The 22,985-nt window shown below is 28.0% G+C and overlaps 1 protein-coding gene across 4 annotated transcripts; it reads right to left on the bottom strand.

Annotated features, from left to right (window-relative positions):
- Window positions 1-4,579: 4,579 nt before the first annotated feature.
- Window positions 4,580-22,594, bottom strand: LOC141534889 (uncharacterized). 4 transcript variants are annotated; one of them, XM_074254509.1, is made up of 5 exons: window positions 22,441-22,594; window positions 5,565-5,690; window positions 5,398-5,475; window positions 4,797-4,916; window positions 4,580-4,716 (listed from the first exon to the last, which is right to left on the bottom strand). In XM_074254509.1, the coding sequence occupies exons 2-5, from the start codon at window positions 5,574-5,576 to the stop codon at window positions 4,645-4,647; spliced, it is 282 nt and encodes a 93-aa protein (XP_074110610.1). In that variant the 5' UTR covers window positions 5,577-5,690; window positions 22,441-22,594; the 3' UTR covers window positions 4,580-4,644. The 4 variants fall into 4 exon arrangements, with proteins under 4 accessions (XP_074110610.1, XP_074110609.1, XP_074110608.1 ...); XM_074254508.1 differs by lacking the exon at window positions 22,441-22,594 and adding an exon at window positions 14,777-14,983; XM_074254507.1 differs by lacking the exon at window positions 22,441-22,594 and adding an exon at window positions 11,453-12,030.
- Window positions 22,595-22,985: the final 391 nt, after the last annotated feature.

Genomic DNA, 22,985 nt, shown 5'->3' with positions numbered 1-22,985 from the left:
CAATAAATTCAAATACTTTGCTTACTATTATCTCGAAAAAGTCTCAAGGCCATGCGATGTATTTATTTTTCATATTATATTATAATATTGCATTTTTATTATTATAAAATTTAAAAATATTAAAAAGAAGCTTTAATTAATAAAAATTATTTAATTAATAAAATTTTTTTCACAAAGCAAGTCAGAAGTCTTTTTAAAAAAAACTTCGCTAACATTCACCTGTGAGGAAGTTTTTCTAGTGCTGTTATTAAAAATTCCTTTCAGTATTTTCATAAAAATTTATCACAGAAAATTAATTATATATAAAAAAATATTCTTTGCTCAAGAAAATAAATAATTATCTTAAAATTTCTTAAGGAAAAAAAAATTGTCATTAATTTTTTTGATGTAGGTGGAATTTTTTTTTCTGTGTAGATAAAAAAATTTGTAAAAAATAAACCTATAGCTAGCAATTAAAAAAATTTCCAACTCCCTTCTCGGAAATAAAATTCTCCATCCATCCCAAAGGATAGTCTCCAACAAATTGTTTCACCAGTGGTTTTTGTTCGACTCTTTCCGTCCTTCACGTTATATATTTTTCATCCCAAAGGTATTTGTCCACTTACGTGACACTTAACTACGGACAAGAAGTTCATCAAGTTGTTGATAAAAAGTTATCTCCTCCCCAGAACAAGTCGAACAAAAAAAAAATTTTCTTCGTAAACATGAAAAAAAAAAGAAAAAATTAAACGACATCATGAGAGTCATAAGCTAAAGGAATTTTCAGTATAAGAAAATTTAAAATCTTAGTCTTGAACTTTTACGCCCACCCAAAAAGTATGTACATAATATATATATATATATATATATATATATATATATATATATATATATATATATATATATATATATATATATATCTATATATTTAAAAGTAAGTAAGTAAGCTCGGGTACTAGGTACTTTAACACGGGAACGAACTTTTCCCGGGCTAGACGGAGAAAGTTAAGTTAAAATTAAACTTTAAAGACTTATAACTTTCTGGCATTTCGCCGGGTGATCTCGAGGTAGGGCTGGGTGACCAGGAATAGGAAATGGAAGCGCTGAGAAGGGCCACCAAGAGGAGTAAGGATGCAAGGGCGCAAAGAACTCGATAGTTAACTCCCAGTAAATGTTCAGCGGTCTTAGTTATACTGCAATGGGTATATCAAACCCAGTGTGGGAACGACACTTTCAATAACGATGAATATCCACTCTGTGAAAACTTGCAACGTTATCGTTTCTTTTATTTAATCTTTATATCCTTTACTTATTTTTGTCATTATTCTTTCTTTACTTTCTGTATTTTTTCCCCAGCTTAAAATTGTTTTTAATATCACTTTCGAAGAACACTCACTAGCAATATCTCTATATTACCGTTCATCGTTTATATCGGAAATAAAACTTTATTAAATTTGGATTTTTTACTGATCAATGCTTTTTATAAAATAAAAACCAGGTATTTTTTTTATTCTCAATTCCGAGGAGTTATAAAGTAAAGGAGTTACAAAAAATTTTTTTTAACTTTTCGAATTTTAAAAATTGAAATGATAAATGAGTTAATTATTATACGGACTTTTAAGAATAACGATTGTGTAATAAAAAATTAATTGTTTATTTAATGATAAATGCAATAAAGGAATTTATTAAAATAATTCCTCTCTATAAATTCGAATCTAAATTAATAGGTTACAAACATAGACGAAAAGTAAGCGCACCTGGACCTAAACTTCTCAATCTCTCTGTAAGCTAGTATACGATAAAAGTATTATACGCTAGTAGCAAAAGTGTCTATAGGTATGTAACGTCCTACTTCCAATATCTGATATCGCGTTTTAATTAACTTAGTTTCACGGAGCTATCCTGCCAATTTCTCTTGTTCCTCCATCTCTCTTTTTTACTGCCTCTACTGAAATAAAAAAAGTAAAACTAAAAACTCGGCTCTTTTCACTGTATCTTTTTTTCCAATTCATCCCGAAGTTTGTCTTTTTCTCTCGCACACTCGTTCTTTATAGTGCAGCGCTCGCGTGCTTTTGGCCACTTTCATAAGTGCTACATTTTCGCCAACCGTAGGCGTAGTTAAAAAGGATGACACCAGAGACAATTTAAAATTTTTTACTGTCAACGCTTCCTTTATGCTACCTTTTTTAATATATTCTTTACATACATGGATACTCATGCATATATAAATGTAGATAAATATATATGTCCTCACACGAACAAAACATTTTCGATCACACACTTGTTTTTTAATTCATCCGATATCGCTTTTTTATTCAATTAACTCACTAATTATTAAATGCTATTATTTAATATTTGATTTATTTTCATATTAATGAATACGCGAGTAAAATAATGATATTTTTTTTTTAATTAAATTTTAATAAAAATTGTTTAAAAATCTGGAAAATTATTTCAATAATATTCTACTTTTAAAAATTATTAATTTTCCAAAAGGGAAAAAAATTTTTTAATTATGTTAATTATAAAAAATCTACATGAAAAAAAATTTCATTTAAACTGTTAAGCTCTTGAGAATAATTACTTACAGTACAATAAAAAAACAAGTATAAAAAACTTAATAGTATTTAACTAATTGCATAAAATTTTATTAGAATTACAATTTTATAAATGTTTGTTAGAATTGACTGTAACTTATTCCTGAAATGTGTGATTTTTTATGCAGCTGAAAAGTCAAGAGCGTACTTATCTCATTAATTTTTTCACGTTTATTAATTTTAATTGGTACGCTACAGTAAAAATAAATAGTACTTTTCTATATTTTTTTTACATTGCATTGGTGAATAATTAAAAGAATTGTGTTGAGATCAAATTTCGAACATCATTTTTCTCCGCGATTAAACTAATTTTCAGTGAAAAATGATGAAATAATTTAGAACCCGAGTTTGGGTCTAAATAAGCGCCGAGACGGCAGATAATTATGCATAAAATAAATAATAAAGCCTTTTATTTACGGCATGAACAAATGAGATTGTGAAAACATAAAGTATTAAATTGAGCGTGGCAACAGCGCAGCCATAAATCAACTATATATCTCATGGGAGATTGAAAGCCAACGTTGGACGTGGACGTTCACGTGCAGAAGCTCTTGAGGATAGTTATAGTAGTTATCGTTATTATGACGTCAACGAACGAACCGACGGTACTGAGGATGAGAGCTGTGCCATCAGGACACTTGAGTAGTAGGGATGAACGCTTAAAGTAATCGGTAAATGTCACCGATTAGTCTGTCAATTTAACGTTTTATTTTTTATCATCAATATTGTATATCTTCAACGATTAATATTGAACGTGATAATAAGTGTATGACTAAATAAATTCAAGCAATAATTTACCTTACAGTGTAAAAAGTCGAGATTGCAGAACAAATTTTTAGTTTATTTTTTGTCAAATATTTTTTTTTTTCATTATAGTTCGAACGATAACTATACTTATACTAATTAAAACTGCGTCATTTTTTTTTATTTTAGATCAGAGGGAGAGATTAATCAACACGCACCAGTCAGGTCCATTTTTTTGGAGAAGGGGACTTCAGCACTATTTTTCTAACTTAAAAAAAATTTTTTTTTTATTCTGATTTTTATTTTCATGTAGTTGATAAGTAATAGAATAAGCGTTATAAAAATTTGAAAGCATTAGTCATTACCTTGATAAAGAAATGAAATTTTAAAAATAGCTCAAATTTTAGGCTATTAACTTGAAATTTCAAATTTTTAAAACTTTTAATAAAATTAAAAATCAGAAAATTTTTATAAATTTTTCTGTTTAATAATAAAAGTTTCCTTTACATTTTTTTTTTAACAGCATAATCCAAAAATACTACGCGAGTAAATGAATTTTCTAATGACAATCAACTCTTATAATTTAGATGAAATTTAGATGAAAAATATGAAAATATATCACGTAAGCAAACTATTCGTAACGTGATTGGTCGAATATATCATAAGCATGAAAATATATGCAAATCCGAAACTCATGCGCGCGCAAATTTGAATTCTAGTAAATAATAAAAAAGATAATGAGTCCCATAAATAAAGTTGATAATGAAAATCGTAGCGGATATTTAAAGAAATAAATTTGTTTGACCTCTTTGGACGGAAACGTCCCCTCAAATAGACAATTATGATCTTTAAAAGTTTCCTGCATTAAGTTAGTAAAGTTTCGGATGAAATCACAGATAATTGCTGTCACAGACGTAGGTAGTTAAGACAACTGCTATATAGCATATAGTATATATATATAATATATATTATATAGCATGTAGTAGCGGCGAGGTAATCGATAAGACTGCTCCTTTGGTCTGGTAGGTACGGATGTCATTGGGATTTGAAATTTCCTCTAAAATCTAACCGACGATGGCCCCTTCCTCTCATTCAAGTTTGTACTCCTCAGGAGTTGCATGATTACTCGCGAATTGTTTCGTTCAATTTGCCTTCTATTGTCTTGCGTAGATTATTATCAATAATTTTATCTTTAATGCCTTTTTTTAACTTAGTCAATAATTTCTACAATTATAATTCACGTTTATTTACTATCATTAATTTAACCAAAGTAATTTTTTTTTTTCGATAATTTATTCGTTATAAAAAAATATAATTTATTTGGTCAAAATTTCACTGCTTCGGGGGGCTCTAGATGGTTTATTCCATCGCACTCCTCAATTGGTATTCGGTCAATCTGAAAAATAATTTTTCTTTGGAAAATATTGTTTCTAGTTTTTTCTGAAATTTATAATTATTTTTGTTGATCTCACTTACCGTAAATTCCAACATTAATAGCGATGAATCGCTGATTCGATCTTCGGTCAAAAATAGCTCAAGTTTCCGACTTAATGGACTGTTGTCATTCAGATCGACAGTTATAGGTTTTCCGTTGATCTATAATGTAAAATATTTGATAATGTGTTTTAAAATAAAATATTTAAAAAATCAGAATTTTCCGCGAATTTTTCACAAAGTTTGTGACGGTCAAAATCAAAGTAAATCTTTTTTATTTCTTTTTTTTTGTTTACTTTTGTTTACTAGATATATTAATTATAAAATTTCGTAATTTTCAGCCCAGTAGGGTTAAATTTTTATAAATTATAAAAATACAAAAACTTACAGATCCACTAACTTTTTTAAATTATTTAATAGTCAATGCCAGATATAAATACAATTTTTTTAAAATAAAACAATTACCTACTTTCTCAATTTTAAAATTTAAAAATGTCAATAAAAATTTTTTTTTATTTTATATCACTTGGCAACTTGGTCATTAAATAGCGCTAGATGCGCCGTCAATTGGACAATTATTATCTCTATTTGAATTAATTTATTAATTTAATAATAAAAAAATAAAAAATAAAATTAAATTTACCAAAAAATGAACACCTTCGTATTCAACTTCCGGATGAAAGTCTTTAAAAAGATCACTCTTGGTAATCTCATTAACAACCTTAAAGTTTGAAAATTGTCAATTATGTATTCAAGAAAACTTATTAAAAAATATTGCGAAAAAATGAAAAATCGTTTTTACAAAATTACCTGAAATTCCATTCCAATAGGCACTTCATTTTTTGCCAATGGCGTAACATAACCATCTAATTGACTAATAAGCACCGGTAAATCATCATTGATAAAACATTTACTATTAATTGCCTTCGATTGAATCTAAAATAAATTAACAAAAAACTATATTACTCTTTTGCTGTCTGATTTCTTTAAAAATAATCAAAATTAATTTATAAAAAAAAAGTATTTACTTGACTGAATAGTGAAATAATTAAACTAAAATATAAAAATAATTTTCTATCCATCGTAAATTTATAGAAAATAAAAATAACGAAATCCGTTATTGATTAGAAGTTATTTTCGATTGATGCCAGGTTAACAATTGTTCGGCTTTATGTAGTAAACTTAACGTACGGGTGAGTAATAGCACCGAATAATTACAGTTAAATAAAAATTATGATGGTAATAAGGTAATTTTTTACGTCGTAGTTAAATACATAACAAATATAATTTTACTTCAAACAATGTATAATTGATATTTTACGTGTATCTTATTTAAATATTTACATTAAAATTTGATTCGCACCAACTTCTTTGCTTGAAGAATGTTATATGTTATGATTATAAATAAAAAAAAAAGTTGGATGAGTATTTCGTGATCATGTGAAATTATAATGCTGCAAAACAATCCCATATAAATTATCTAATTAATTTGATTAGTATCTATTTCAATTTATTACAAAATATTAACTAATAATAAATTTTTCGATGGACTTTGGACTTTAGATCTATAAATAAAATCAGTATCTGTCTTAATCTTCATCCATTAACGTCAATTAATGTTAGTTAATGATAATTTCTTGATTAAATAAATGTTGAATCACGCGCTCACTCACAAAAAAATCTGGTGAAGCACGTGATACTATAATGTTCGTAATCACTTCGATGATAAAACGCAATAGTATTCATGAGTAAATCCAAATTTAAATTAATGATTGATTAATTACTGTCAATGGATTTATTGTTACTCGAAGTGTACATATAAAAAATAATTAACTTGATTCAAAAGAAGAATTTTGAAGTGTTTCTTTGTCTTGATTTTATGAAAAAAATTCTTGAACTATTTCATTTTTCTTAGTTTAAGAATTCATTGTCCTGAATCTAGACAATGAAATTTTTCAAAATGATTTTTTTGATTAAATCAGAGAATTTTTTTTTTAAGTGTCACTTTGAGTACGTATTTAAATCTTATAAATGTTTATAATATCTTATTATCGTACAAAGAATTTCTCTTGCTTCTAATCGACCTGCATTAGAATGCTGATTAGATCACGTGTACACGCGAATTACGCCCGTGCCGAATCACGTGCTTTACCAATCGTGCATTTCTACTTAATCACATACAATAGAAAAACCGAAATACTGTATCAATAAAAAAGTGCTATTTGGCAGCCGAAATGGAAGTAGATTTCCTGATAATACAAATTCTTCAATGACATTGACAGAATCACTTTCTTTGGGAAAACTTACGAAAAACGAATGCAATAGTAAAATTTCATTGAATACCTACTGACGAATAGGTTATTTGCAGCCGAGGAAAATAAAATGATATGATAATTAAAGCTTGTTTGATGGGCTTTGAAATATAATTTACATTAATTAGCAAAGTCTTTTGACAGTTCCGTCATGAAGATAAATGCAATAGTTACATTTCTAAAATAATTAAAAATTTTTTTTATTTCTCACTAAGTAAATACCGTTATCTCTTAGTATTGTTTGCATAAATAATTTAAAAATTAGGTAATAAAGGTCTTCAGTTACAAAGTATGCCTTATTATGAGGTGCGTATTATTTTTAATCACGTAAATATTGAACACCTGTTACTATTTATAAAACACTTACCTTTGTTTTGACGCAATACTATTTTTACACAGTTTTATTTTACCTCGATGATATTATTGTCAAAAAAATAAACATCCATAAATTGACATACAATCTTCATAGAAAATTATATTAGTTTATAAATTACACTATAAGTGATACTAAAATTGTATTTTGAGAGTGGTTTAATTTTAGAATTACACTGATACAAAAATTATAAATAAATTTTTTATTGCAATATTTTTGTTGTAATAAAAAAATAATCTGTCTGTTTTATTTCAAAAAAACAATTTAACTAAAATTTTTAATTAGATAAAAAAAATGAACAATCTAAAAATATAATAAAAAAATTTTTCTATTGGATTTGATTGAAAAAAAAAAAGGCCCTTTGATTTCTATTGAACCAAGTTGTCTACTAAATTGTATAGAAAGATGCGCAACAACGGTCCACGGACTTTACACACTTCTTCCAATCACTTTACCCTCTTTTATCACTTTTAGAGTTCGTAATAGTAATCGTAATAGTGATAGTAATATAATAAAAGAAATTTACCAGCACTTCATTGAAAGCTGTCGTGAGGGATTTCACCCGTCTAACTAGCTCAAATAATTGGACGCGTCTACATTGACGCGTTATCGAAAAAAAAAAAAAAATACTTGTGACCTTTTCACCCAATGTATTCTTCCACCCTTTTCATCTTTCCTCAATTTTTATTTCCACCGCTAACTCCCTATTAACTTTCTTTTTGTTCGTAGACAAAGCCCGACTCTCTTTTCAACTCTTCAAAAATTTACAGTCTAATTGAACTTTATTTATTTTCACTCGTCAATTAAAAATGAAAATCAACTGCCGGAGAAAAGTTTTCCTAACCTCTTTGTATTTATTTCGTTACCGCTATGATAAAAAGTTTGCGATCGTACAAGACGTTTAGTATTTCAAGTTAAAGAAAAGCACATTTTTTTTTTCTTTAAAACTTTTTAGTCTCATTCTTATGCTTCTTTTTATCGGTTTCGTGGTTTTTTTTTATTTCGCTGCGACGTGGTTCTTAATATTTTTTTTTTTTATTTTATTCGAGAACATGCTAAGAATTTGAAACCTCAGCTTTTCCTTTTAGCTTCATCTAGCGCGGGACTGCATTGTACCATGTAACTATATCGCATCAACTATTTTTCTAGACACTCCGAATCTCTTGAAAAAAAAAAAAGTCTAACAACATTTTTCAATAATTTTTTTTTAACTCCTGCTGTTCAAGAACAATAATTCAAAACTTTTAAACTGACAGCTCAGACGATTATTTAGTGAGCTCGAAGAGCTCAAAAGCTTAGAACAGCTCACTTTTAGAGCTCGATGAGCTCAAAAAAGTCATAAGTACAATTTTAAGAAACATTTAGGGTCAACCGTTTTCCTAATTTTTTTTTTTTTTATTAATAATATAAATAAAACTTTTCAGTGAGTGAATTTTACTTCAAAGGGATTTGATCAATTGAAAATTATCCGAATTAACTGTTTAAATTTTAATCTATTGGGAGAATATTAAGATAAGTATTTATCAATTTTTCATATATTTCTATCTATTACATATATGTATATATGAAAAATATATTAAAATGCATGTGGGTACTCAAATGAAAGCTCTTGATGAGTGTAACATTGGGATGAGCTTGTATCTTTAAAAATGTCAATAGTTAAAAAATTACAGTGCAATTTAACAAAAGTCATTATTCAATAAAGAAAAATTTTATTTCCATGTATTTCCAGGAAACCTCATTAACTCAATTAACTATCCATATTGTTAGCAGTAAAACGCTTTGCAGTACGGGGTGCACCTAGCATTACCTAATATTCGTGATAATCTAGGAATGATTTTAGCAATTAACATAAATAGAGAGTAAATGGTTTGGTAGACTGTTGAAATAGATTAGTTGGCAGACAAGACGATTGCAATAGCGTCGCGGTGGAGCCCTGCTGTTATTATTATTGTTATTGAAATGTGAAGATAACATTGTAATCCCCAGTTACTATGTATAACTATATAGAGTACACTACACATTTGTCGGAATAGTATGCAGCAAGTATTGCCAGTAAAAGGGGATGAGGCTGAACAAGAAGATGTTGAAATCGAGGGGTTAGGGAGTGAAAGGCTCCTGAGAGAAGCGTAAAGGAAGAAGAGACTCTACACCATCTGAAGCATCCGGTACCATCTGTATTATTGTAATGCATAGTAGTACAGTGTATAAGCGGTGTATTTGTACGAGAATGGCCGACTCAGACGGTTCGCTCCCAGAGCTCAGGCGTGGGTGGTGCCACGGATTTCATGGGCATCCCAGATACGGAGATCATTCTACTGGCTATGTAAGGAACGTCATGAACTCCACTGACTTTTTTACAGTCTAACTTGGCGGTTTCTGCATACTATTGCTTTGTAGGACACAAACATAAAAAAAAAGTCCACTTTGATCAACAAAATTTTAGTCTTCTAAAATTTATTTTTTGACTAAAAAACTATTTATTTTAATTCATTAAATTTTTTTAAGTAATTTATTATTTAGAAGAATCTTCACAGTTTACTTAATGTTCTTAATGTCCAATTAATTCTATCTACGTTCCATTCTCGATTCGAATATCAAATATTATTTCATAAGATTTAAGTATTGAGTTATGGATGATTACTGATATTTGATACTACAGTTTAGATACCAAGGTTATCTGAACTTTGGCTCGGATAATAACTTTTGATAAGGGATGATTATCTAGTTACCGGATAATAAGATTTAATAAAAGACCCTCAAAGCTTGTTAGGTTGTATTAAAATTTAAAAACTCATAAAAGTTTATTTTGCATATTAAATTGATCCACCTACATGCAGAAAATTGAAAATAAATAATTCAATTAATAAATTAATCGACTTAAGCGAATAAATCGTAGAAGAAAATAAATTTAATAAATGTGTGACCTAAATAATGACTATTAATAAATTTAAATTTATTAAAACAAAACACCCAGCATTTATAAAAGAATACTAATTTATAAATATTTTTTTTTTTTTTGAGTTAATTAAAGTAACAGAGGAACAAATTGGGTTTGCTTTTGTATATTTAAAATCAATAGAATATAATACAGAGGTAAAAAACAAATTTATATGCAAAGCAATATCGAAATAAAAACGTAAATAGGAGAACAATAGTTGTGTGAATAAAATGTAAAACGAACAATCCATTTTCACCCATCATGCTATTCATTCTCTCACCAATCACTCTTCTGCCGCTTACTACTTTTTTTAGTAAAGTATACATGTATATGCCAACACGAGCAAAACTCTTTACTTCCTTTTACATCCGTACCAGTTTGCGCCCTACAATTCGTAGTTAACTGTCATCATCTTTCATTTAAATGTCATCATGTTTTGGAACATACAAAACATATCAATTTTTATTGGACATTTAAGAAAATTATTTTTTTACAATAAAAAAAAAAAATAACTAAAAATTTTAAATCTCTGATTGAAGTCCTGCAAGAAAATAATTTAAAAAAATTTTTAATCCAACTAATGGTAAGCGTAAATAGCTCTGTACAATAACAATACAAAACTCTGTACAGTAACAATACAAAAAATTAAATCACTGCATTCTTAAATACAGTGGAAACTCTATTTAACAAAAAACTCGATATAACGGAGAAAATACCAAAGTTTGTTTAGTTTACGTTATTGTTCCTATATAAAAACACTTTACATAGCGTCACACATTTGCGTTATGAGGTGTGTAAAAAAAATTTCTAGATTTCTATTGTTACTCGGTAATTATTATCAGATTCATTGAAGTGGCTCTCAATTTATTTTTGCTGTGATATTTATTTCATACATCAAATTATTTATGTTGGCAGTAAAAAACAAACCAACAATTTTAATGAAACTTGAATAATTCATACACCCACTCCGTCTTCTGAAACAACACCACTATTTTTGTACATATGTCCTCTAAAATAAATCTCATTATTTTTAAAAAGGAAATCAAAAACAAATCTGGAAGTAATTATTTACCTTTAATTCATTTACGGAATTTTTCACTCACTTTACTTTTACTGATTGTAAATAAATAAAAAATAAAATAGTATAATTTAATTTTAACAAAACTTTAGTACTATTTAACATAAAAATTAGTTTTAAATGCAGTTGGAACAAGCTGGTCTTATAAATAAAATATTAATATGAATATTTATAAGCCGAATAGTGTATTTTATCATTTCAATACATTGCGAGCATCTGGGTAAAAGATCATAAGCCCATTTTGTATTTAGTTCATTTGTTATTTCACACAGACAGTCATATGTATATGTATATACGTTGATTCTCAATTTTAGTCCATGTTATATTGCACAAAGTAATCAACGATATTGCGTGTGATTCATCGCAATAGCTCGCAGAGTTCAAACAATACTGCAAAGAACACATATAGAGCGAAAGAGTGTATGATCTGGTAGTGCGTCACTTCGCGATATCGCAAAACGAGATTTTAATCGGTCCCACAGATGCTGTACATATGTTATATTTTCATTTTATTTTTATTTTTCCACCCATCGATTATTTTTTTTTTTTTTTATTATAAATTTTGAGTGATACATTTGTGTATTCACGTCAGCAATAGTTTCGTCGATTTATGAGCTCCGTTACTCATTTTTCTTTAGCTGTAAATTGTTACTTTGACGTAAAAATTCATTTTGTTCAATTTTCCTCGAGTCTACTCGTGGTAGAATTATATAACCAAACGATAATTAGAATTTTAATGAATTAATTAGTCAGATTTAAAATTAATAGTTTGTAGTAAATTAAAATGGAATTTACAGAGGATTAGAACGAGTATTTCGAATGGCAAATAAATGATTTGTATCTCTATAAATCTCTAATCTTAGTAATCTATTTTAATCTTCATAATACTAATCCTGGGATTGTCAATTTGGGTAAAAATATTCAATTTAATGTTTGTGTTTACGAATACTGAGGGCAATTATTTGTTTTATTAATAGATAATTTAACAATAATTTTGTGATGAAAAGTTTTTAGTGATTGTTATTAGTTGTTAGTTACTGAGATTATTTTTTTTATTATTTTTTTAATTAATAAATTGATAGTTTGAAGAACAAAGATTTGAGTAGTATGAAAGATTAGGACTACTGCTATACTACTCGAGAGGATTACTATAGTAGTTATATATGAAACGCCAATTCAATGTTCGGAACTTTTGTGATAATAACAACTTTGAACTCGGTCTTAATAGTATTATCGACAATAATAATTTAATATTAAAATCTGCTATAAAAATTTTTATTGATTATTTTTATCATGGTAATTCAGGAAATCATTTTATCCCTATTGTGTAATTTTTTACATAGCTATTAAATTTATGATGTAAATTCACTGAAACGTACAAAAATAAATTTGAAAAAATCCCAATTTTATTAAATTTATTATCATTATTTTTTTTATTCATTTATTATTAAATAAACTTGATAATATTTCTCAATAATTTCTTGATTATTGAATAATGAAATTTCACATAAAACTTTTGACGATTAGTGAGATATTTTTAATTAAATTTACAGAATCTTTTGATACAATCAAATTTTCATTTCAGATTGTTACTAAAAATTAACACAAGAATTTTTTAAAGTAATTGGAATTGAAATAAAAATCCCTTTATTCACAGTTACAACTATATACTCTGACTTCTTTGACGATAAATAATCAAGAGGTAGAACTTGCGTTAGAATCCAACCAATCGTAAATATGTGATCGAAAAGACTATTTCAAGGATCCATATAAATTAATTTGACTTTCGTTGAACGTTTGTCAGTACTGGCACATTCTCTTATCAACTATTTTTTTTCAGGCTGTAATATAATTCAGTCAATTATTTGAAATGGACGCTGGAAAATTCTAACCTCTTGTGAGCACTCCTACATTCAATTTAACGATAAAAAGCAGATACAATCTAATAAAATGAAATTTGGCATCAAAGAAGTAAAGCATTAAAATACTTAACAATTAAAAAAGAAATTAAAGTTACTGACTAGATAAAGGAATTTTTATTTTTTTCATATTAACAATTTTAATGATTAATAATTGAACGAATATAAAAATTCTTATCAAAAAATTATTTATCGAAACTAAAATAATATGTTTAGATTAAGAAAATAACTTTTAAATCTGCAGTAATGACTTTAATGATTTCATTCAGCGGTATAATATTTTTGCAATATTGTATATATGTATTATTATTGTCATTCAATATTAAATTTGTTTCTGTTATTTAATTTAAAATAATGATGAGAAAAGCGGTAAATATTATCACCGCAAAGGATAACAAGAAAAATAAGTGGATGAAATAATAAGAGAAAATTAAAAAAATCCATTCACGTCTTGGCCTTGCATCAATCCCTCTCGGAATAAAAAGAACCGTCTTTGAAACTCGACACGAATAAAAGGAACCGAGTGAATAAAGTCCAAATAAAATAACGACAATAAAACTGTAATAACAATTGAAATAATAATAATAATAATAATAAATATATCAATAAAATAAATTGCTTCGATGATTCTCTTTATTCACTTAGTTCTCCACATAAAAAGACGCATCAAACTCTTTTCACCACTTTGTATTTTTTAATAACTATTTTATTGGTTTTCAAACTCGATAAAATTTTTTTAACAGGATATTTTATTGTAGATGATAATATTTTCATCATTAATACAAATTAAATTTAAGAGTTTTTATTTTTTAAAGTTAAAAAACTTTTTATTAAAAATTTTAATTCATTTAAAATTTTTTAAATAATAAAACTACTAATAATAATAATAATAATAATAATAAATTGAAATTGAGTTAAAATTTAGGAATTAAATTTATTTTAAAAGAATCTATAACAACTTGCAGTATTTTATTAAAAAACTGGTAAAAAAAGAAAATTGGCTTTTTTTTTTTTATTTTTAGTCAACGTTGGTAATTTAAAATCCCGATATTTAGTCTCTAAAATAAAATTTTTAAACTTAATTCCGCAATTGCCGATAGGTGGAAAAATGTAGCCTAAAATTCTCGCTTGCAGTAACTTAGAATTTTATTATACTTTTAAATGATGAATATTGAATTAGGGCTTAAAATCCTATACAAAAATGTTCTGATAACAATAACCTATCCCAAAATATCGTTAGAAAAATATCCAGGTCTTTTTTTAGTAAAATATTCGGATATTGTTGTATTAGGACATTTTTGAACAAAATATTTAGTCCCAGACCCATTAAAATTGCCAAATTAATTTATTAAAAAGAAAAAAAAAGAAATGAATAAATATTAAAAGTAATTATAATCACCAGGATGAAATAGTGTAATCACACTTATAAACCTATTGTCCCAGCAGTCAACGATGACCCTCAAAAGTAGTTTGAGTTTAACGAGGGGTCGGAGCTCTCAACTTAACACCCTCACTTGTCGCACACCATTTGCTACGTAATTGTCATATCAATCAACTCCTTACACCCGTTGAAGCCTCTCCACTGTTAAAAAACAACCCGGAACGTACAAGAACACCAGCAAACAAACAAATGAATGAAAAAACTACTCGCCTAATCACCTGCGGATCTGCTCTGCAATTAATTATCCAGACAAATATCCAGTCGACTTTTGACGAGCAATTTATTACCAGACATATTAGATATTAATGTGGGGCTTCTGCAATTCATCACCGAGTACGAGCGATTATGATTATTTATATAACTGCACAGTTGTGCAAAGTATACATGAGAAATGAGATGGGTGAAAATCGATTAGGATAGTTTCATTTGAAGGAGCGATGGTGCCTGGGGGGTGTATCACCTTCAACGGTGTAAGGTAACAGTGCTGCATGCCCCTTTGATCCGAAAATTCGATTATATACTAGTACATCTACTCTCTCTGTACGTATCGACTATCCTTCCCTATCACCCTCGCTCTAATAATAAGCATAATTGGATTTATAGTAGTATTTATTCATATGCGTTCCTTTAAGCTTGTCTCTTTTGGTAAGACAAAAAAATTATCAGAAAGTTTAGAAAATCCAAAATTTTATGACTCGTAATGATCGTTTGATTTTTTCGGTAAAGTTTTCAAATTTCTACATTTTTTTTTATAATTAATTTCCATCCAATGTTGTTTGAAAAAATAATTAATTTTTATTGAAGAGAACAAGATGCATCAATCATTATTATAATTGGGTAATTGAAATATAATATTTTACTTACTTATTAATAGCGTAATTACTCGAAATCGGATGAATTTAAAGCTGGATTTAAGAACAAATGGAAATATAATAATTGACGATAAAAGCTTACAAATTTTTGTAAGCTTTTCGATTCTATTAAAATCAAGTCAAGTGTATTTTATTTTAATCATTAACAAAATAAGCTTTGAATTGAAGATGGCTATTAAGAAACTTCTAATAATGAAAATCAATGAGGATATTTTGTTGAGTTTTAATTGTTAAATATCGTTTTTCGTAATTATTTCGGTGAAAAACAACACAAGACGCCGACTAACAATAACAGTAAAAAAGTATCTTATTGTTTACCTGGTCGGTGAAGCTAAAAATTTTCTTTTCTCTCTTGTGCCAAAGCTTTTCTATACAAGCGATTGAACGCGATTTCAATGGTGGTCTTATCCTCTCTATTCTCAACTTTCTATACACAGTGTGCCCGAGAATAATAATGATGCATCTACTGTTTGTGCTTTGTGCAGAACTTCAAGGTGGATTTTCTCTTTAGATACGGGAATAATTTCAATAAAAGTCAATATCTAATTCGAATAATATCACAAAACACCATTTCTTTTTACTTTATCCCATTATTATAATTGGACATTATAGAGAGCTCAAAGGAATGTTTATTTATAATTTAATCATTTTCTATTTATACTGTTACTTTTTCTACTTAATAAGGATTAAAAGCGTGACAAAAATTATCGACTTAGAAGCTGAAAAATTTTAAAAGTTGATTTTTATTCAAAAAATTGACTTAAAAAATTTTTCTTGATCACAGTCAATTTTAATTGATTCAATAATTTTTACGCTTGATTAAAAATAACCAAATTTTTTTAAATAATTTTCATAGTTCAAAAATTGTCATTATTAATCAAATTAATTTTTTATCAATGTCCTAATTGATGTTGTCGTCCACTAAATTGTGTTAAATAAATAATTTACCGTAATATAATAGATGACGGCTAATTTAAAAAATTTATTACCGAGTATTTTAACACTAATTGAGCAAATTTGTGAGTTATCAAATAATTAAAATTAAACTAATTAACCGTGTCCCATATTGAACTAATTATTCGATTAATAAATTATCGCATATTTATTAAATATTACAAATAGCATATGACAAACATATCTTTCATTTCTAACGAATTTTTTATCAATATTTCGATATCAATTTATTGGTGTATTCATGCAAAAATACGAGGATATAATATGTAAAATATTTAGCACCACTTGGCATGCTCGAGTTTCCACGGTACGCCTTAGGTGTGCCTGTTATAAGTCAGCTGTTAGTTTGACGTAATGACGTCATTAGCGAGTACGAGATCGCGTAATCAGGGTGAGAGCACAAGCGAGACGCTAAGTATCCGAAGAAGAGACTCAGAGAGAACGAGATGACGGTGATATTAGTGTTAAACACTAAACTTTCCCGCATCTGTCTTCATGTGTGGCCACATAAGTCAAACCAGTTTTAATCGTGGTTTAATTTTGGATTTAGATCGCAGAAAAAAATATTTTAATTACTTAAACGCTATTGCTAATAAATTTTATTTTTTTTAAGTTTAAGAATTTTTTTACTCAAATTTTTTTTTTTTTTAAGTGAGGTTAAGAAATTTTTTTGCTAACAAAGACAAAAATTCCAACGCAAGCCTACTGACAGCTAGTTTTATTATTATTTTAAATTATTAACTTGTATTATTTGTAGTTTATAAAAATTTAATAAAAAAATTCTTGACCTGCAGTTAAAATTTCGCCCCATTTTCTACATCAGCATAATTTTTAAATTAGTATCAATTTATAAAATCCTGAAAATTTGTCTATTATAAAAATTTAACCAATTTTCACAACCATCCAGCACAAAATTAATAACAACACAAAATTTATTGAAATCCATCAGATGATCAAAATGATCGAAAATCCGTAGTGGAAGCCGGACGGCACGAAATATGGTCAAGAGGTTACAATATGAAATAGCTGTTGCGTCATTGCTTGACAAGCTTCTCTTCTCGATGGCCAGGGGTTGGGTTTCACTGAAAATGGAGGCAGGATGTGCAGAAATATAGGTTGATTCGAAGAGACACACAAAGAGGATAGAGCACACAGAGACGAAGGTAGTAGTGCAGGTAGCGGTATAGTCGGCTGGTGGGAATTCATAGCCTGGACATACGTGGGGAGCACCGAGAGCATGGATCGAGGGAAGTATATAAAAGAGGTATGGGTGGGCTTCCACTATCGTGTACTGGGAATGAGACGAGATTTATTTTCCGGATCGCTGGAGGTCGTCATTCGAACGGACGGACGCCACTGGAATCCCTTAATGGCGAACCGGTCATTCCCAATGGCAACTCGGCTTCAGCTGTCCTCTTCATCCCTTTTCTATTTCATATATGTGCCACCGCTATCCATTTTACTCAACCTCGCATCACTTCGCTCCTCTTCATTGCCTCTTTCTTATTTTGCTCTTCCATCTCATGTATACTATGAGAAACACTACGAGCTCTGTGGTCTGCGCTTTCGTCACACAAAATTATTTTAAGATTTAAGTCTCTCCTTTTTTTTTTTTTTTTCAAGTTCTTTGGTAAATTAAAATTTTTATATTAAAACTCTCAAGGGATATGATAAAATAACAAAAATACTTTTTGGAAAATTTTTCAATTTTTTTTTAACTTTGCGGAAAATCGATGCAATTATTTTTAGCTTCATAGTATTGCGAAATAAATTTAAAGCGCTCAAAATATTTAATGTAAAGCTCAAATTCATATTTAATGTAGTTATTAAATTTCCACGAACGCGGTCAGTTTATTTGACTTCATAAATATTACTTTGTAAAATTCGAATAAAATGTAAGAACCTGTTTTTTTTTTTTTTTTTTAAATTTAATTTAATTTAATGTTTGAGAAATTTTTAAATTTCATAAAAATGCCTTACAAATATTCCGGGAAAATTTTTTTTTTATTTTTTTAATAATTAAATAATTCTGATAATTTTTGTAATATTTTAAATAAAAATATGTGGTGACTCCCTCAATATATCGCGAGTAACAAAAAGTTAAATTTTAAATGATCGTGACGGTTTTAAAAAACACTGGAATCATTAAACTGATTGAATTGAGTCTTTGTATTGAATTTTAGTTGTTTTCAGAAGGACCATTGAGCACAAGGACGGTTTTTGGTGTTGGTGTTTAGTAGCCGAAACAGAGAGCTGCCCTTTGGAAGTACTAATGGGATGCGGGTGGGAATCGAGTCTGTTTACCTATCCGTTGAACTTTAAACTCGGAAAGGTGAGGTCGACCGTAAATCAAGGGAGAGAAATGTACTGAGGGTGTACAGTTTGTGCAGAGAACGAGAACCGAGTGAACTGAAAAGAGAAAGCATCATGGCAACTGGCCACTTGTAGCTTTTAAAGACACTACACCACTCTACATGCATTATTGCCGTCAGTCTTCTGATCAAGTTTACACGTTTAATTAAACATGATAAACATTACGACCGATATTTGACTTTTAAATTATAGCCTTAAAAGTCTTTGTAAAACTTTATCATCCTGCTCGAACTTTTAGACTGGGATTGTTTTTGGTGCACAAATAAATTAGTCACGTTGAACATATTTTATTAATTAGCTTGTATTGTTGTTTTATCAAGTTCTTTGAGTACATAATTTTTTTTATAGTTTAATAATAATTAAATTAGTCCTTTGTACAAGCAGTTTTAAATTTATACGGTAGGAAAATTTTTATTTAATAGTAATAAAAAATGTATTTGAAATTTGTTAAATTTTATTAGGATTTAATCAAATTTTCTTAAATACTGATATGTGATTTATTAAAATTATCACAAACGAAGCTTCATTATAATGATTTGAATTATAATTTTAAAAAATTGATCAGATAATTTATAAGTTCCAAATTTGGGATTTATTAATAAAATAAAAATTATTAATTTTTATCACTACTATAATTTGATCCTAAAATTAAAAGTAAAAGGCAATTTTTTATTTTTGATCTTAAAATTTAAATAAAAAATCATAAATTTCATAATTATTAATTTTCATTTAATTAACTTCTAATCTTGAGTATAAAGAGTCATAATTAAAAATTGTAGTAGTGAAACAAAAAATAATTAAATTTTATATTGTTTCACTCTTTACTTCATGACATTTATTATTACCTACCATAATTATTTTGCAATATAACTATAATACAAATTTACCAAGTACTATAACAATTTCCTTGCACACACTAAGAAATTAAACTTGTTTACTAAAGTAATATTAACTTACTTATACATTGTATAATCTTAGCGTGTACCAACTTCATTATAGTCACTTCCAGATAATACCTGAGCACCGGTTTTTTAATCAAAACTAAACTAAACAATCCACCCAAAGTTTACAATTTTCAATATTGTCAATATATTGAAATATTTAACATCGTCTTAATTAATAATTAATAAGCTAATACACAAAATATTAATATTATTATCATTCATCATTAACATTAAGGACATTAATGATTCCATCCACTCAGCCAAACAATACAGCACTCCTTAACAGCTTTAATCCGCATTAGTCGGTTCTAAATCAATTAAGTACAAAGTACAGTTTTCGCAAAATTAATTTTTAGATTATTTTTGTTGAAATAAAACCTCAATAGTTACTCTTACCCAAAAAACGGACAAAATTTTGAACTATAACAGAAAAAATCAGATTTTAGGTCACATTTGAACGGAACGTATACGTACTATTTATACAAAATTATTCAAATTATAGTCACAGGTCGTCGAGTATATATTTCACAGAAAATAACAGGTACGTTATACACAAGTTCTCTAATTGTAGTAAATTACTTAAATTCTATTTTACTGTTTATTTTGTTCCTTCTAAAACAAATCTAAACTCTGACAAACACCCACGCAAATATGTGTGCATGAATAAAGTAAAGGCACACAACTAAACACGGATCCTTAGCCTTAAGGTAAATTTTCGTGTACTAAAATAATGTGGCGTGATTGTTGTTGAATATTCGTTGGAGTTATCAAAACATTTGAATTCCGTGCTGGTAATGAACAACCCCAAGGCATTGATAACTACGAGGTATATTGTATTAACTTTATATCGAGATGTTTTGCTATCGATATTGCGAGCGTGTTTTGCTGGACATTTTCAGCTGTCCACCGTAACTTAACATGCATTAAACATTAATCAAAGTTTTTTTATGTGTGTCAGAAATTAATAATGATAATAAAATAACAATAATTCTGGCTGGTTTTAAAGTGTGAGAACAATGATATACACCTGAAAAGGTATACAATAAAATAAATCCATAGAAATATTTTATTTTTAGTTTAACTGCAACAACTCTACATGTATTGTTAGTTCGCTGGTGTATATTATTCAAAAGTTCATTTAAACTTGACACACAAGATACAATGAATGAAATCGTATAAACTGATTGAAACAACATACTGCACTCTGGAATAAACATTTACGGGACTACTGATGCAAACTTTTTAGTACTATAAGTTTTAATGAACTTTGATTCTTAAGTGTACACGCGGGGAATTTTTTTCTTTACTTTTGATGGTGATTAACATTAAAAATATTTAAAAAAAAAAAAAATAACTTCATTCAAGAAAATATTTATTTGATTTTGATATCTAGTTAAAGTCCTTTGACAGTTAAATCAAAATATTCATGTAATCTAATATAATTATTGTTTTTTTTTCTTCTATTTATTTAAAAAAAAAAAAAAAAAAAAATGGAGTGTCAAATACTTTTTAAAATATGTTAAAATAAAACGAATTCGCTATTTTGGATAAAGAAATATTGAAATAAACCAAAAACATAAAACTGTTGAATAAAAATGAAATTATTTTTAATTTTTGACAATTATAAGTTAAAAATATTTCTGGATTAATTGAAGATAAAAATCCTTTGAATAGAATGACAACAGGTTCGAATTCAAGACAAGAAATTCTTGAAGCAAAAGATAGCTGGTTGCACTGACAATTTTTTTTTTTTAAACATATTTTTTTCTTATCAAAATAATGTTTCTATTAGTATAACATCCGGAAATAAAAATCTATGTGAATAATATTGTTATTAAAACTAAGGTGAATAATAAGCATTAAACTGGACCGACAGATGTTTTCCACGAAATTCCTTTCATAATAAGCAAAAAAGTTGAAAAGTATCATAAAAACGAAACCAAAACAAGAAAATTTAAGAATTTAAAAGGAAGTTTGAAAGCTAAAGCTATGAGCCCCACTGCTTAAAAATAGCTGACTACGTGTAAATAATTTTATTTCTCTGTTATTACAAAATCCCGCAGAAAGTTAGAGCCATGTTTCAGCTAAAAGCATCTTTTTTGCCCCACTAATTTTATTTTTAGTAAATTTAGATTTAAAAGGACTATTGTCATAAAGAAAGAATGAGGAAGTAAGAACCGTGAACAAAAATATGTAAGCTGCCTTAAAAAGTCTCGATAAAGTCATTGCAATGGTAATATAAGTATAAGGTTGATTCTTTATTGAAGCTCTAATCTGCTGTAACTGTTGGAGTAATCCGTGTTTGCGAGGATCACTGTATATCACAATCCACTATCCGTCCGTCCGAGATTGACTTTTCTAGCAGAGCAATACATGTGTAAAAAAGATTGAGAGATACAGGAGTGCAACGATCTGAGAAACTGATACAACGAGCTGAAACTTTTCTGGAACTAGAGATGCCTCTGAACCGTCTACTTACCCCCTTATTCCGTCTTCTCGTAGCATGAGCACTTGGACCTGTACTGGAGCTTTCAAGAGAACCAGGTGCTGCGTCAAGTGACTCTTCTTATAACAAGAAGAACCTTATCCCCGAAGATGCAAGCTGATCGTCTCTAGACAAATTCTTGTCTCTGTTTTCAAGTATCTCACTGATACTACCAATTTTTTCTCACGTTACTTTGAAAATCCATTCTTTAAATAAATGCGACTCAGGAAAATATTATCGTATATGTACTGAATATTTATTATTGTTATTATCTATATTACTAGGAGAATGACCTTGTATCTCGTGAACTATTGACATTCTTAAAGATATAAGCTCATCCTGATATTACACTCACCAAGACCTTTCATTTAAGTACCCACATCAATTTTTCATATATTTATATATATATTATATACGTATATTTATATATATATATGTATATATGAAAAATATATAAAAATGCATGGGGGTACTTAAATGAAAGCTCTTGATGAGTGTAACATCGGGATGAGCTTATATCTTCAAAAACTTCAATAGTT

This window comes from Cotesia typhae, unplaced genomic scaffold (genome assembly GCF_013202065.1).
Source record: "Cotesia typhae breed Kobodo isofemale line unplaced genomic scaffold, CoteBio_Ctyphae scaffold_13, whole genome shotgun sequence".
Taxonomy (NCBI): Eukaryota; Metazoa; Arthropoda; class Insecta; order Hymenoptera; family Braconidae; genus Cotesia; species Cotesia typhae.
The sequence above is the reverse complement of the archived record's forward strand: the minus strand, read 5'-3'. Positions and strand labels throughout refer to the sequence as shown.

What these genes read in the sequence shown, in the direction of transcription:
- LOC141534889 (XM_074254506.1), bottom strand. Translation starts at nt 5,836, where the DNA reads ATGGATAGAAAATTATTTTTATATTTTAGTTTAATTATTTCACTATTC. An exon ending in TTATTTCACTATTCAGTCAA is followed by an intron (nt 5,691 to 5,782) that starts GTAAATACTTTT and finishes AATTTATTTTAG; the next exon opens with ATTCAATCGAAGGCAATTAA. An exon ending in TATTAATGTTGGAATTTACG is followed by an intron (nt 4,717 to 4,796) that starts GTAAGTGAGATC and finishes ATTATTTTTCAG; the next exon opens with ATTGACCGAATACCAATTGA.